The 17,017-nt window shown below is 57.6% G+C and overlaps 1 protein-coding gene across 3 annotated transcripts in view; it reads right to left on the minus strand.

Moving 5' to 3' along the window:
* The window catches only part of plcxd2 (phosphatidylinositol-specific phospholipase C, X domain containing 2), a 50,540-nt gene extending 35,792 nt beyond the window's left edge, over nucleotides 1-14,748 (minus strand). The window contains exon 1 of one of the 3 annotated variants that reach the window (XM_072514441.1): nucleotides 13,963-14,748. In XM_072514441.1, the coding sequence (XP_072370542.1) occupies nucleotides 13,963-14,140 (178 nt within the window). In that variant the 5' untranslated portion in view covers nucleotides 14,141-14,748. Of the gene's footprint in view, nucleotides 1-4,853; nucleotides 5,591-13,962 lie in introns of those variants that run through there. The other 2 variants (XM_072514439.1, XM_072514440.1) reach the window with 2 other exon arrangements.
* Nucleotides 14,749-17,017: the final 2,269 nt, after the last annotated feature.

Consider the following 17,017-nt stretch of genomic DNA (forward strand, 5'->3'; position numbering starts at 1 on the left):
GGAGGGTGGTGCAAACCCGATGGGCCAATAGGCCTCCTTCTGCACTGTTGGGATTCTATCACTTCCATGGAGATACACAAATCAATGAAACTACTGACACAAGTTAACAAAGTCTTAAAATATTGGAGAATACACTGTGGTTGATTTCTGGAGATTAAGATTTGAAAAGCAGAGTTGCCCTGAACAGGTGCCGGAATGTGGCGGCTAGGGGCTTTTCACAGTAACTTCATTGAAGCCTACTTGTGACAATAAGCAATTATAATTATTAAACTTGCACACAATCTTGCTTCGGCCAGACTTGTATGGGAGGCCTGGAGAAGGGATCGGAGGCCTGGAGAAGGGATCGGAGGCCTGGAGAAGGGATCGGAGGCCTGGAGAAGGGATCGGAGGCCGGGGGTCAGAGGCCGGGGGAGGGGCTCAGAGGCCGGGGGAGGGGCTCAGAGGCCGGGGGAGGGGCTCAGAGGCCGGGGGAGGGGCTCAGAGGCCGGGGGAGGGGCTCAGAGGCCGGGGGAGGGGCTCAGAGGCCGGGGGAGGGGCTCAGAGGCCGGGGGAGGGGCTCAGAGGCCGGGGGAGGGGCTCAGAGGCCGGGGGAGGGGCTCAGAGGCCGGGGGAGGGGCTCAGAGGCCGGGGGAGGGGCTCAGAGGCCGGGGGAGGGGCTCAGAGGCCGGGGGAGGGGCTCAGAGGCCGGGGGAGGGGCTCAGAGGCCGGGGGAGGGGCTCAGAGGCCGGGGGAGGGGCTCAGAGGCCGGGGGAGGGGCTCAGAGGCCGGGGGAGGGGCTCAGAGGCCGGGGGAGGCGCTCAGAGGCCGGGGGAGGCGCTCAGAGGCCGGGGGAGGCGCTCAGAGGCCGGGGGAGGCGCTCAGAGGCCGGGGGAGGCGCTCAGAGGCCGGGGGAGGCGCTCAGAGGCCGGGGGAGGCGCTCAGAGGCCGGGGGAGGCGCTCAGAGGCCGGGGGAGGCTGTCAGAGGCCAGGGGAGGCGGTCAGCGGCCAGGGGAGGCGGTGAGAAGCCAGGGGAGGGGTCAGAGGCCAGGGGAGGCGGTCAGAGGCCAGGGGAGGCGGTCAGCGGCCAGGGGAGGCGGCCAGAGGTCAGGGGAGGCGGTCAGAGGCCAGGGGAGGCGGTCAGAGGCCAGAGGAGGCGGTGAGAAGCCAGGGGAGGGGTCAGAGGCCAGGGGAGGGGTCAGAGGCCAGGGGAGGTTAATGGACCCATGGAGATTGCTGGGTGGGATGCCTGACAGCAGTGGTTTCCAGGCAGGCAATCTGGAACAAGGTGGCAGGTGTACATATTGCCAAACAAACATACAAATTCGGAGCAGGCAATTTGCCCCTTGAGCCTGCTCTGCCGTTCAATAAGATCATGATTGATCTGATTGAGGCCCCAACTCAACATTCTGCCTACTCTTGATGATCTTCAACTCCCTTGTTAGTCAAGAATGTGTCCATCTCTGTCTTAAACATATTCATGAGCCTGTCTCCATCGCCCTCTGGGAAAGAAGAGTTCCAAAGATTCACAACCCTCAAGAGAACAGTCGGAATGTGGTCTCCTTCCTTTCTTGAACAGAGGAGTCACATTTGCTATAATCTGAAGGTACCTTTCTGGAAACCAGGAATTATAAAAATTAAAACCAATATGTCTACAACTAATAATAATAATAATCTTTATTATTGTCACAAGTAGGCTTACATTAACACTGCAATGACGTTACTGTCTTCCCAGCTCCCTCTTAAATGGGAGACCTCTTTTTTATTCTATGTCCCCCGAGTTCTAGTCCTCTCAGCATCCACCCTATCAGGACCCCTCAGGATCTTATATGTTCCAATAAGATCACTTCTCATTCTTCTAAACTCCAATGGCTACTGGCCCAACCTTTTCTCAAAAGACAAACTCCCACTATTCCCAGTCGAGTGAACCTTCTCTGAACTGCTTCTAATTCACTTGTATTGTTTCTTAAATAAGGAGACTAAAAATGAATGCAGCACTCCAGGTGTGGTCTCACAAACACCCTGTAAAACTGCAACAAAAATTCCATACTTTTATTATCCATTCCCTTGCAATAAACCACATTACACTTACTTTCCGAACCATTTGCTGTATCTGCGCACTAACTGTTTGTGAATCATGCACTCGGACATCCAGATCCCTCTGTACCTCAGAGTTCTGCAATCTCTAACCATTTAAATAATTTGTTGTTTTAAGTTCTTCATATCAAATGGACAAGTTCACATTTTCCCACATTATACTCCATCTGCCAGATTTTTGCCCACTCACTTAACCCATCTCTACCACTTTGCAGGCTCCCAATGTCTTCTTCACAACTTACTTTCCAACCTTTTTGTTTTTAAATTTAGAGTACCAAATTAATTTTTTTTCCAATTAAGGGGCAATTTAACGTGGCCAATCCACCTACCCTGCACATCTTTGGGTTGTGGGGGTAAGACCTATGCATACACGGGGAGAATGTGCAAACTCCACACAGACAGTGACCCGGGGCCTGGATAGAACCCAGATCATCGGCGCCGTGAGGCAGCAGTGCTAACCACTGTGTCTCCTTGCTGCCCTTTCCGACCTATTTTTTATGTCATCAGCAAATTTAGCAACCGTACACGATATCCCTTCATCCAATTCATTGATTTCAATTGAAAATAGCAGAAACCCTGTGGCACTCCACTCATCACATCTTGCCAATCTGTAAATGGCCATTCATGCCTCCTCTGCTTCCTATTAGCTAACCAACCTTCTAGCCCTGCTAATAATAATAATCATCACTTATTGTCACAAATAGGCTTCAATGAAGTTACTGTGAAAAGCCCCTAGTCGCCACATTCCAGCACCTGTTTGTGGAGGCCGGTACAGGAATTGAACCCACGCTGCTGGGCTTGTTCTGCATTACAAGCCAGCTGTTTAGCCCACTGAGCTAAACCAGCCCCAGTATGTTACCCTTGACATCATGAGCTCTTATTTTGTGCAGTAACCTTGTCAAATGCCTTCTGGAAATCTAAGTACAGCACATCCACAGGTTTCCCTTATCAATGTTGCTTATTACTTCCTCAAAGAATTCCAATAAATTATTCAAACATGATTTCCCTTGTGCAACCATGTTAATTGCTGATTGCATTGGGTTTTTCCAAGTGCCCTCCTTAAGAATAGATTCCAGCAATTTTCCGACAACAGATTATAGGCGATCTGGCCTGTGGCTTTTTTTGCTTTCTGTCTCCTTCCTTTCTTGAACAGAGGAGTCACATTTGCTATAATCTGAAGGTACCTTTCTGGAAACCAGGAATTATGAAAATTAAAACCAATACGTCTACAACTAATAATAATAATAATCTTTATTATTGTCACAAGTAGGCTTACATTAACACTGCAATGACGTTACCGTGGAAAGCCCCTAGTCACCACATTCCGGCGCCTGTTCGAGTACACAGAGGGAGAATTCAGAATGTCCAATTCACCGAACAGCACGTCTTTCAGGACTTACCGGAGCACCCGGAGGAAACCCACGCAGACACTGGGAGAACATGCAGACTCTGCACAGACAGTGACCCAAGTGGGAATCGAAACTGGGACCCTGGCACTGTTAAGCAACAGTGCTAACTACTGTGCTGCTCATGTGACCATCTCAAGTCACTTTTTTAAAAAATTATTTTTATTCATATTTTTGTCAAAAACATAATTTTTTTGCATAACCGTTCACTATAATTAACACAACAAAATAAATGTTAACCATATATACAGAGAAAAGAACAATACTACGTAACAATTCCCCCCCGCCCCTCCCCCTGGGATGCTGCTGCTGCTGACCTTTACTGCTCTCCTAGAAAGTCGAGGAATGGCTGCCACCGCCGAGAGAACCCCGCCATGGACCCTCTCAAGGCAAACTTTATTTTCTCGAGGCTGAGAAACCCAGCCATGTCACTAACCCAGGTCTCTACACTCGGGGGCTTGGGTCCCTCCACATTAAAAGGATCCGTCTCCAGGCTACCAGGGAGGCAAAGGCCAATACGTCGGCTTCTTTCACTCCCTGAACTCCCGGATGGTCTGACACACCAAAGATCGCTATTTCTGGACTCGGCACCACCCACGTGGCCAAGATCTTGGACATTGCCACAGCAAATCCCTGCCAGAATCCCTTAAGAGCCGGGCATGCCCAGAACATATGGACATGATCTGCAGGGCTTCCCGCACACCTCGCACATTTATCCTCAACCCCAAAGAGCTTGCTCATCCTGGTTGCCGTCATGTGTGCCCGGTGGGCCACCTTCAACTGGATTAAGCTAATCCTGGCACATGATGAGGAGGAATTGACCCTGTTTAGGGCGTCCGCCCACAGGCCCGCATTCAGCTCCCCACATAGCTCCTCCTCCCATTAGCCCTTAAGTCCCTCCACTGGGGCTTCCTCCGCCTCCTTCAGTTCCTGGTAGATGTCCGACACCTTCCCCTCCCCTACCCAGGTGCCGGAGACCACCCTATCCTGTAAACAGTCACTTTTTTAAAGATCTAGGATAAAGTCCATCAGGGCCTGGGGACTGTAGTTCCAATTATTTTAACTGCCCTTTCCCAGATAATGATTTTTTTTTTTAAAACTTCCTCTGCCTCTTTTTTGCCCTATTTGTATCCTCTACAGAAAATATCAGTACAATTGATCCACCTTTTCCTTATTATCAATGATTAATTCCCCAGAATCGCTCCCTCGGCGGCCAACTCCGACCTCACTGACTTCTGTTTCAAACATCTGGAGAAATTCTGATTATCTGTTTTTATATTTCGAGCTAGCTTTCTCTCCAACTCTATTATCTCCTTCCTATTCATCTTTGAATCATTCTTTATATTCTGACCCGCCTTCTGACATGACACACACCTTTGGTATTTGACAATTTGATACCATCTTCAACGTCCTGTTTGCCACGGAAGTTGCACATTTCCTTTTGAGTTTTTCTTTCACAATGGAGCTGAAGAGCCCCACCTGGAAAAAGCAGCGGAGTTTCCCTCAGCAGGAAGCAGCTATGGCCCAGCCAATTGATATTTAACCATGTTCAGCAGCATCGGTTTGCATCTAAAGTAGGTTGGGCAAGACTTGTGATTGATTGGATTGGAAGACTGGACATAGCCAGCAGTTTGCCAGGAGTGGATAATTTAATCAGCCTGTTACAGAGGAATTGATGGCAAGTGTAACATCACATACTCAGGATAATGGGAGCACACATTGCCAATCTACTGCTTACAGTGAACACAAGCACCCAAAAACACTCCCCCCAGGCCCAGGGTGCCCATGTCCAAACTCCCTCTCCCGAGTTCAGGGTGTCCACGCTCCCACTCCCGAGTTCAGGGTGTCCACGCTCCCACTCCCGAGTTCAGGGTGTCCACGCTCCCACTCCCGAGTTCAGGGTGTCCACGCTCCCACTCCCGAGTTCAGGGTGTCCACGCTCCCACTCCCGAGTTCAGGGTGTCCACGCTCCCACTCCCGAGTTCAGGGTGTCCACGCTCCCACTCCCGAGTTCAGGGTGTCCACGCTCCCACTCCCGAGTTCAGGGTGTCCACGCTCCCACTCCCGAGTTCAGGGTGTCCACGCTCCCACTCCCGAGTTCAGGGTGTCCACGCTCCCACTCCCGAGTTCAGGGTGTCCACGCTCCCACTCCCGAGTTCAGGGTGTCCACGCTCCCACTCCCGAGTTCAGGGCTCCCACGCTCCCACTCCCGAGTTCAGGGCTCCCACGCTCCCACTCCCGAGTTCAGGGCTCCCACGCTCCCACTCCCGAGTTCAGGGCTCCCACGCTCCCACTCCCGAGTTCAGGGCTCCCACGCTCCCACTCCCGAGTTCAGGGCGTCCACGCTCCCACTCCCGAGTTCAGGGCGTCCACGCTCCCACTCCCGAGTTCAGGGCGTCCACGCTCCCACTCCCGAGTTCAGGGCGTCCACGCTCCCACTCCCGAGTTCAGGGCGTCCACGCTCCCACTCCCGAGTTCAGGGCGTCCACGCTCCCACTCCCGAGTTCATGGCGTCCACGCTCCCACTCCCGAGTTCATGGCGTCCACGCTCCCACTCCCGAGTTCAGGGTGTCCACACTCCCGAGTTCAGGGTGTCCACACTCCCGAGTTCAGGGTGTCCACACTCCCGAGTTCAGGGTGTCCACACTCCCGAGTTCAGGGTGTCCACACTCCCGAGTTCAGGGTGTCCACACTCCCGAGTTCAGGGTGTCCACACTCCCGAGTTCAGGGTGTCCACACTCCCGAGTTCAGGGTGTCCACACTCCCGAGTTCAGGGTGTCCACACTCCCGAGTTCAGGGTGTCCACACTCCCGAGTTCAGGGTGTCCACACTCCCGAGTTCAGGGTGTCCACACTCCCGAGTTCAGGGTGTCCACACTCCCGAGTTCAGGGTGTCCACACTCCCGAGTTCAGGGTGTCCACACTCCCGAGTTCAGGGTGTCCACACTCCCGAGTTCAGGGTGTCCACACTCCCGAGTTCAGGGTGTCCACACTCCCGAGTTCAGGGTGTCCACACTCCCGAGTTCAGGGTGTCCACACTCCCGAGTTCAGGGTGTCCACACTCCCGAGTTCAGGGTGTCCACACTCCCGAGTTCAGGGTGTCCACACTCCCGAGTTCAGGGTGTCCACACTCCCGAGTTCAGGGTGTCCACACTCCCGAGTTCAGGGTGTCCACACTCCCGAGTTCAGGGTGTCCACACTCCCGAGTTCAGGGTGTCCACACTCCCGAGTTCAGGGTGTCCACACTCCCGAGTTCAGGGTGTCCACACTCCCGAGTTCAGGGTGTCCACACTCCCGTGTTCAGGGTGTCCACACTCCCGTGTTCAGGGTGTCCACACTCCCGAGTTCAGGGTGTCCACACTCCCGAGTTCAGGGTGTCCACACTCCCGAGTTCAGGGTGTCCACACTCCCGAGTTCAGGGTGTCCACACTCCCGAGTTCAGGGTGTCCACACTCCAGAGTTCAGGGTGTCCACACTCCCGAGTTCAGGGTGTCCACACTCCCGAGTTCAGGGTGTCCTCACTCCCGAGTTCAGGGCGCCCACACTGACACTCCCGATTCAGGGCGCTCACATGCAGCACTCACATCCCGAGTTCCTGACCGTTACCCTCATGTGTTCTTTCCCATTGCCCTGTGACAGCCTGATTTACAGACTTTAATCAGATGTTGGAAACGTGTCTCGGTCATAAGTGATTGTGTCCAGACATAGGTGCTGCAGTGGGGGGTGGAATGGTTCTCTGGCTTGGCCCTCCCAAGTGCCTGTGCTAAAATGATGGCTCGTACACCTTGCAACTAATAATATCGAGAACTATAACCAGATTTAGACTTGCTGGATTTCACGGTGTAAATTCATTCCTCGGTGTAAAAGCAGTACAAAGTATTCAACATTACAAAAACAGATTACCTGGTTATTTAACTCATTGTTTTTACGGGATCTTACTGTGAAATATTTCCAACATTGTGTTACCAGTTGGTTGCTCAGTTGGCTGGGCGGCTGGCTACCAGAGCAAGTCAGAGGCTAGGAATCCTGAGGGGAGTAACACACCTCCTGACTCCTCAAAGACTGCCCAGGGCACAAATCAAGAGTGTGATGGAGGACTCTCCATTTTCCTAAGAACATTAATGATCTGGAGGAAGGAACTGAAGGCACTGTTGCTAAGTTTGCAGATGATACAAAGATCTGTAGAGGGGCAGGTAGTATTGAGGAAGCAGGTGGGCTTCAGAAGAATTTAGACAGGCTAGGAGAGTGGGCAAAGAAGTGGCAGATGGAATATAATGTGGAAACGTGTGAGGTTATGCACTTTGGAAGGAGAATTGGAGGCATGGACTATTTTCTAAATGGGAAGATGCTTAGGAAATCAGAAGCACAAAGGGACTTGGTCACGATTCTCTTAAGGTTAACGTGCAGGGATGTACTTCTGAGGCTATATAAGGTTCTGGTCAGACCTCATTTGGAGTATTGTGAGCAGTTTTGGGCCCCGAATCTAAGGAAGGATGTGCTGGCCTTGGAAAAGGTCCAGAGGAGGTTCACAAGAATGATCCTTGGAATGAAGAGCTTGTCGTATGAGGAACGGTTGAGGACTCTGGGTCTGTACTCGTTGGGAGTTTAGAAGGAAGGATGAGGGGGGGATCTTATTGAAACTTACTGGATACTGCGTGGCCTGTATGGAGTGGATGTGGAGAGAATGTTTCCACTTGTAGGAAAAACTAGAAGCAGAGGACAGAATCTCAGACTAAAGGGACGATCCTTTAGATCAGAGATGAGGAATTTCTTCAGCCAGAGGATGGTGAATCTGAGGAACTCTTTGCTGCAGAAGGCTGAGGAGGCCAAATCGCTGAGTGTCTTTAAAACAGAGATAGATAGGTTTTTGATCATTAAAGGGATCAGGGGTTATGGGGAGAAGGCAGGAGAATGGGGATTAGAAAAATATCAGCCATGATTGAATGGCGGAGCAGACTCGATAGGCCGAGTGGCCTAAATTCTGCTCCTATGTCTTCTGGTCTTATAACCTATGAATTAGAAGGAGTAGGCCACTTGACTGATTTGATTGTAACCTCAACCTCACATTTGCTGCCTAACCCCCGATAACCTTTCACCCTTTGGTAATCAAGAATCTATCTAGTCCCGCCTTCAAAAATATTCAATGACCTTGCCTCCACCTGGGGGAGAGAGTTCAGAAGGTTCCCACTGAGGGAAAACAAATCCTAATCATGCCACTGGCGATCCTGATCCCAGTCACATCCCAGCCCCACACACACCCAGCCCTCGCACGCACACACCCCAGACCCACATACACCCCGCCCTCGCACGCACACACCCCAGACCCGCACACACCCCAGACCCACACACACCCAGCCCCGCACACACACCCCGCCCTCGCACGCCCCAGACCCGCACACACCCCAGACCCACACACACCCAGCCCTCGCACGCACACACCCAGCCCTCGCACGCACACACCCAGCCCTCGCACGCACACACCCAGCCCTCGCACGCACACACCCAGCCCTCGCACGCACACACCCAGCCCTCGCACGCACACACCCAGCCCTCGCACGCACACACCCAGCCCTCGCACGCACACACCCAGCCCTCGCACGCACACACCCAGCCCTCGCACGCACACACCCAGCCCTCGCACGCACACACCCAGCCCTCGCACGCACACACCCAGCCCTCGCACGCACACACCCAGCCCTCGCACGCACACACCCAGCCCTCGCACGCACACACCCAGCCCTCGCACGCACACACCCAGCCCTCGCACGCACACACCCAGCCCTCGCACGCACACACCCAGCCCTCGCACGCACACACCCAGCCCTCGCACGCACACACCCAGCCCTCGCACGCACACACCCAGCCCTCGCACGCACACACCCAGCCCTCGCACGCACACACCCAGCCCTCGCACGCACACACCCAGCCCTCGCACGCACACACCCAGCCCTCGCACGCACACACCCAGCCCTCGCACGCACACACCCAGCCCTCGCACGCACACACCCAGCCCTCGCACGCACACACCCAGCCCTCGCACGCACACACCCAGCCCTCGCACGCACACACCCAGCCCTCGCACGCACACACCCAGCCCTCGCACGCACACACCCAGCCCTCGCACGCACACACCCAGCCCTCGCACGCACACACCCAGCCCTCGCACGCACACACCCAGCCCTCGCACGCACACACCCAGCCCTCGCACGCACACACCCAGCCCTCGCACGCACACACACCCCAGCCCCACACATACCCCGCCCTCGCACGCACACCCAGCCCTTGCACGCACACACCCAGCCCTCGCACGCACACACCCAGCCCTCGCACGCACACACTCAGCCCTCGCACGCACACACATCCCAGCCCCACACACACTCCGCCCTCGCACGCACCCCAGACCCACACACACCCCGCCCTCGCACGCACACACCCCAGACCCACACCCACACCGCCCTCGCACGCACACACCCCAGCCCCACACACACCTAGCCCTCGCACGCACACACCCCAGACCCGCACACACACCCCGCCCTCGCACGCACACACCCCAGACCCACACACACCCCAGACCCACACACACACCGCCCTCGCATGCACACACCCCAGACCCACACACACCCCGCCCTCGAACGCACACACCCCAGACCCACACACACCCCAGACCCACACACACCCCAGACCCACACACACCCCAGACCCACACACACCCCAGACCCACACACACCCCGCCCTCACACGCACACACCCCAGACCCACACACCCCGCCCTCGCACGCACACACCCCAGACCCACACACCCCGCCCTCGCCCGCACACACCCCAGACCCACACACACCCCGCCCTCGCACGCACACACCCCAGACCCACACACACCCCGCCCTCGCACGCACACGCCCCAGACCCACACACCCCGCCCTCGCACGCACACACCCCAGACCCACACACACCCAGCCCTCGCACGCACACACCCCAGACCCACACACACCCCGCCCTCGCACGCACACACCCCAGCCCCACACATACCCAGCCCTCGCACGCACACACCCCAGACCCACACACCCCGCCCTCGCACGCACACACCCCAGACCCGCACACACACCCCGGCCCCGCACACACACCCCGCCCTCGCACGCACACACCCCAGACCCACACACACCCCGCCCTCGCACGCACACACCCCAGCCCCACACACACCCAGCCCTCGCACGCACACACCCCAGACCCACACACACCCAGCCCTCGCACGCACACACCCCAGACCCACACATACCCAGCCCTCGCACGCACACACCCCAGACCCACACACCCCGCCCTCGCACGCACACACCCCGGACCCGCACACACACCCCGGACCCGCACACACACCCCGCCCTCGCACGCACACACCCCAGACCCACACACACCCCGCCCTCGCACGCACACACCCCGGACCCGCACACACACCCCGGACCCGCACACACACCCCGGCCCCGCACACACACCCCGGCCCCGCACACACACCCCGGCCCCGCACACACACCCCGGCCCCGCACACACACCCCGGCCCCGCACACACACCCCGGCCCCGCACACACACCCCGGCCCCGCACACACACCCCGGCCCCGCACACACACCCCGGCCCCGCACACACACCCCGGCCCCGCACACACACCCCGGCCCCGCACACACACCCCGGCCCCGCACACACACCCCGGCCCCGCACACACACCCCGGCCCCGCACACACACCCCGGCCCCGCACACACACCCCGGCCCCGCACACACACCCCGGCCCCGCACACACACCCCGGCCCCGCACACACACCCCGGCCCCGCACACACACCCCGGCCCCGCACACACACCCCGGCCCCGCACACACACCCCGCCCCCGCACACACACCCCGCCCCCGCACACACAGCCCGCCCCCGCACACACACCCCGCCCCCGCACACACACCCCGCCCCCGCACACACACCCCGCCCCCGCACACACACCCCGCCCCCGCACACACACCCCGCCCCCGCACACACACCCCAGACCCACACACCCCAGACCCACACACACCCCGCCCTCGCACGCACACACCCCAGACCCGCACACACACCCCTCCCTCGCACGCACACACCCCAGACCCGCACACCCCGCCCTCGCACGCACACACCCCAGACTAACACGCACCCCGCCCTCGCACGCACACACCCCAGACCCACACGCACCCCGCCCTCGCACGAACACACCCCAGACCCACACACCCCGCCCTCGCACGCTCACACCCCAGACCCACACACACCCAGCCCTCGCACGCACACACCCCAGACCCACACACCCCGCCCTCGCACGCACACACCCCAGACCCACACACACCCCGCCCTCGCACGCACACACCGCCCTCGCACGCACACACACACCCCAGACCCACACACACCCTGCCCTCGCACGCACACACCCCAGACCCACACACACCCCGCCCTCGCACGCACACACCCCGCCCTCACACACCCCGCCCTCGCACGCTCACACCCCAGACCCGCACACACACCCCGCCCTCGCACGCTCACACCCCAGACCCGCACACACCCCAGACCCACACACACCCCAGCCCCGCACGCACACACCCCAGACCCACACACACCCCGCCCTCACACGCTCACACCCCAGACCCACACACACCCAGCCCTTGCATGCACACACCCCAGACCCGCGCACACACCCCGCCCTCGCACGCTCACACCCCAGACCCGCACACACCCCGGACCCGCACACACACCCCGGACCCGCACGCACACCCCGGCCCCGCACGCACACCCCGCCCTCGCACGCACACACCCCAGACCCACACACACCCCGCCCTCGCACGCACACACCCCAGACCCGCACACACACCCCGGCCCCGCACACACACCCCGGCCCCGCACACACACCCCGGCCCCGCACACACACCCCGGCCCCGCACACACACCCCGGCCCCGCACACACACCCCGGCCCCGCACACACACCCCGGCCCCGCACACACACCCCGGCCCCGCACACACACCCCGGCCCCGCACACACACCCCGGCCCCGCACACACACCCCGGCCCCGCACACACACCCCGGCCCCGCACACACACCCCGGCCCCGCACACACACCCCGCCCCCGCACACACACCCCGCCCCCGCACACACACCCCGCCCCCGCACACACACCCCGCCCCCGCACACACACCCCGCCCCCGCACACACACCCCGCCCTCGCACGCACACACCCCAGACCCGCACACACACCCCTCCCTCGCACGCACACACCCCAGACCCGCACACCCCGCCCTCGCACGCACACACCCCAGACCCACACGCACCCCGCCCTCGCACGCACACACCCCAGACCCACACGCACCCCGCCCTCGCACGAACACACCCCAGACCCACACACCCCGCCCTCGCACGCTCACACCCCAGACCCACACACACCCAGCCCTCGCACGCACACACCCCAGACCCACACACCCCGCCCTCGCACGCACACACCCCAGACCCACACACACCCCGCCCTCGCACGCACACACACCGCCCTCGCACGCACACACACACCCCAGACCCACACACACCCTGCCCTCGCACGCACACACCCCAGACCCACACACACCCCGCCCTCGCACGCACACACCCCGCCCTCACACACCCCGCCCTCGCACGCTCACACCCCAGACCCGCACACACACCCCGCCCTCGCACGCTCACACCCCAGACCCGCACACACCCCAGACCCGCACACACCCCAGCCCCGCACGCACACACCCCAGACCCACACACACCCCGCCCTCACACGCTCACACCCCAGACCCACACACACCCCAGACCCGCACACACACCCCGCCCTCGCACGCTCACACCCCAGACCCGCACACACCCCAGACCCGCACACACCCCAGCCCCGCACGCACACACCCCAGACCCACACACACCCCGCCCTCACACGCTCACACCCCAGACCCACACACACCCAGCCCTTGCATGCACACACCCCAGACCCGCGCACACACCCCGCCCTCGCACGCACACACCCCAGACCCGCACACACCCCAGACCCACACACGCACACACCCCAGACCCACACACACCCCGCCCTCGCACACACACCCCAGACCCACACACGCACACACCCCAGACCCACACACACCCCGCCCTCGCACACACACCCCAGACCCAAACACACCCCGCCCTCGCACGCACACACCCCAGACCCGCACACACCCCAGACCCACACACACCCCGCCCTCGCACACACCCCAGACCCAAACACACCCCGCCCTCGCACACACACACTCCAGCCCCCAAATATTATCCCAGCCACCAAAACGTATCCCAGTTACCAGACACATTCTAGACCCCAGACAATCCCAGCCTCACGGACACATCCCACCCCCAAAGACATTCAAGCCACCTCTCAGACACACGCCAGCCCCCAGACAATGCCCCCTCCCCGGGCCAGCTGGAACTTGCTGCCCCGCTCCCCCTTACCTGGCACGGCCAGATTGGCCAGAGGCAGGGCGCTGAGTGAGTGCGGGAGGTTCCCCATCCAGTCCGCATGGGGAGAGCCCGAGCCCCGCTCCGGATCGGGATCCGGTTCCTGGGGAGACAGCGAGCCCCGGAGCTGCAGCATCGCCCGGACAAGCCACGACCATCCAGCCCCGGCCATCAGCCCAGCTCCGGTTCAGCCGGGCTGGCAGCACACACACAGGCGGAACAGGAGGAGCTCAACTCAAACTCCTTGAAACAAGTGCACCTCCCCACCCTAATCCTCTAATCCTGTAATATTCTCTGTCCCAAAGGATTACACCGCATCTCCTACGCTCTGCTCAAATACTTCAGATCCCCAGCTCCTGGAGTCCCTGCTGCGCCCAGCAGAAAGCCAGCTCCAGTGTCTTTCTGCGCCTGCCCTTTACTGTGTCTCTTGGTTTCATTCGTGGCCTCCATTTCTCAAGGGGAGGCAACGAGAGAACGGAGGTTGAAACACTTGGGGCTAAAGGCAGACAAGTCATAGAACTGCAGAATTCCCATATGCAGAAGGAGGCGGTTCAGCCCATGGAGTCTGCACTGATCCTCTGAAAGAGCACCCTAAACCCAATCCCTATTCCTGTATTCCCACCTAACATACAGTGCAATTTTACCAGCCAATCCACCCAACCCACACATCTTTGGACTGTGGGAGGAAACCCACGCAGACACGGGAAGAACGTGCAGACTCCACACAGTCACCCAAGGCCAGAATCAAACCCAGGTCCCAGGCGCTGTGAGGCAGCAGTGCTAACCACTGGGACAGCAGTTCCAAGCCTTCTGGGGCAGATGGCCTGCATTCTCGGGTCTTAAAGGAAGTGGCTGCATACGTAGTGGATGCAATGGTTATATTTCAAAATTCCCTTGATTCTGGAAAAAGTCCCACTGGATTGGAAAACTACAAATTTCACACCTCAATTCAGAAAAGGAGTGGAGACAGGAAGCATGAAACTACAGGCCAATTAGTCTAACGTCTGTCATTGGGAAAATGCTGGAATCCATTATTAAGGAAGTATAGGAGGAAAAATCTTCAGCCGAGGACCCATCATTCCTGGTTAACTGAAAGAATTAAAGATAGCATGAAACTTAAAAATTGTGCAAAGACAAGTGGCTAGACAGAAAATGAGATTCATAGAATCCCTATGGTGAAGGAGGATATTCGGCCCATCAAGTCTACATTGACCCACCAAAAGAGCACCTTACCCAGGCCCACTCCCCGCCCCATCCCCATTACTTTACATAACCTGCACATCTTTGGACACAAAGGGACATTTTAGCATGGCCAGTCCACCTAACCTGCACATCTTTGGACAGTGGGAGGAAACCGGAGCACCTGGAGGAAACCCACGCAGAGAACGTGCAGACAGCCAGCCGAGGTTGGAATCGAACCTGGCGCTGTGAGGCAGCAATGCTAACAACTGCCACCATGTCACCCACTGAGACAGAATATAAGAACAGCAAAGAAATTAATAAGGTGGGAAAAATTAGAGAAGAGAGCGCTAGCTAGAAATATAAAAATAGATTGTAAAATTTTCATAGATATTTTAAAAATCAAGACTGAATGAAGTGGATGTACTTGGGGAGGGTTTATACTAGAATGGCAGGGGGTGGGAACCTACGCAGAGTGACAAGGGAAAGAGAAACAAGGATAATAATAAAAGAAACAACAGTAAAATGCAAAAATGGTAGGCAGGGTAATCAAGGGTGAAAGGCAAAAACAGCCGCAGTACAAAGAAACGTTTGGATGATTAAAAATGGCAAAAAGACAAGCCTAAAGTCTTTATGTCTGAATGCACAAAGCATTCAGAATAAAGTAGACAAACTGATGCCGCAAATAGAGGTGAATAGATATGATCTCACAGCCAATATGGAGACATTAAGTGCCTGAAGGGGTTCAGGGAACGCAGACCACAAAGTATGGACGCCATGTTTGTGAAGTTGGTGGGGGAGGGAGTCTTTGACCGACCTCCTGAAGTGGATCAGGCGCACAAGGCGTTGAGGAGGAGGCCTGTGGTGCGGTAGCAGCCGACGGTGATGGTGGTGTGGTTGCACCGTTTTCTGAATGAAGAGAAGATTCTGTGGTGGGTGCAGGTGATGAGAGGGCGTACCGAGTAAAGAAATGTGGTGCGTATCTACCAGGAACTTGGGTGAGGGATTATCCAAGCGGTGGGCTACGTTCAATAGGGTCAAAGCGGCCCCCTACAAGAAATGAGTAAAGTTCGGGGTGTTATATCCTGCTCATCTGTGGGTCACACACCAGAATCAGGACCTCTATTTGATATGCCGGAGGAGGAGAGTAAATTTATAAAAGACCATGGACTGGGGGACTTGAGGACGCTGAACTTTGGAGATGCCAGTACAGGAAATGTGGGTGTGTATGCCGGGCGGATTGTTGTATTTACTGTGTTTGGGTGTGGATTGGGCAAGTGTATTTTACTGTTTTGGGGGAATTGCAGGTGAGGGGTGGTAAAGGGGAAGGGGAGGGAGGCAGTTGCCTCGAGTGGGGTCCATCATGCCAGCAGATAGGCTAGTTAACAGGAGTGAAGTGGGGGGGGAGGATTGTGGAGGGAGTGGTGCGGGTAGGGTGGGGTTTGTTGGTTTTCTGTTTCTTTATTTACGGGGAGAGTGGGGACGCTGACATGGGCGGAGTTTGTTAAGGGGGGATGGCAGTGCATGAGGCGTGGACCTAGGGGAGCTGGTTAAAGAGAGGTTATGACTGATTGGGGGGGTGCCCCCAACCCATTAATTATGTGGAACATTTGGGGATTAAATGGGTCAATTAAGAGGCCTCGGAGTTAGGAGTTTGAGGCAGATGTGGTGTGCCTTCAGGAAACGCATTTGAAGTAGGGGAGCAGACGAGGTTGAGTAAGGGCTGGGTGGGGCAGATATTCCATTGAGGGTTGGAGATGAAGATGAGAGGGGTGGCAGTGTTGATCACTAAGAGGGTGGTGTTTGAGGTGTGGAGTATAGTGACATATCCTGGGTATACATTTGTGATGATGAGTGGGAGGTCTGTGGT

The sequence above is a fragment of the Scyliorhinus torazame genome, chromosome 8 (assembly GCF_047496885.1).
Source record: "Scyliorhinus torazame isolate Kashiwa2021f chromosome 8, sScyTor2.1, whole genome shotgun sequence".
Lineage (NCBI taxonomy): Eukaryota > Metazoa > Chordata > Chondrichthyes > Carcharhiniformes > Scyliorhinidae > Scyliorhinus > Scyliorhinus torazame.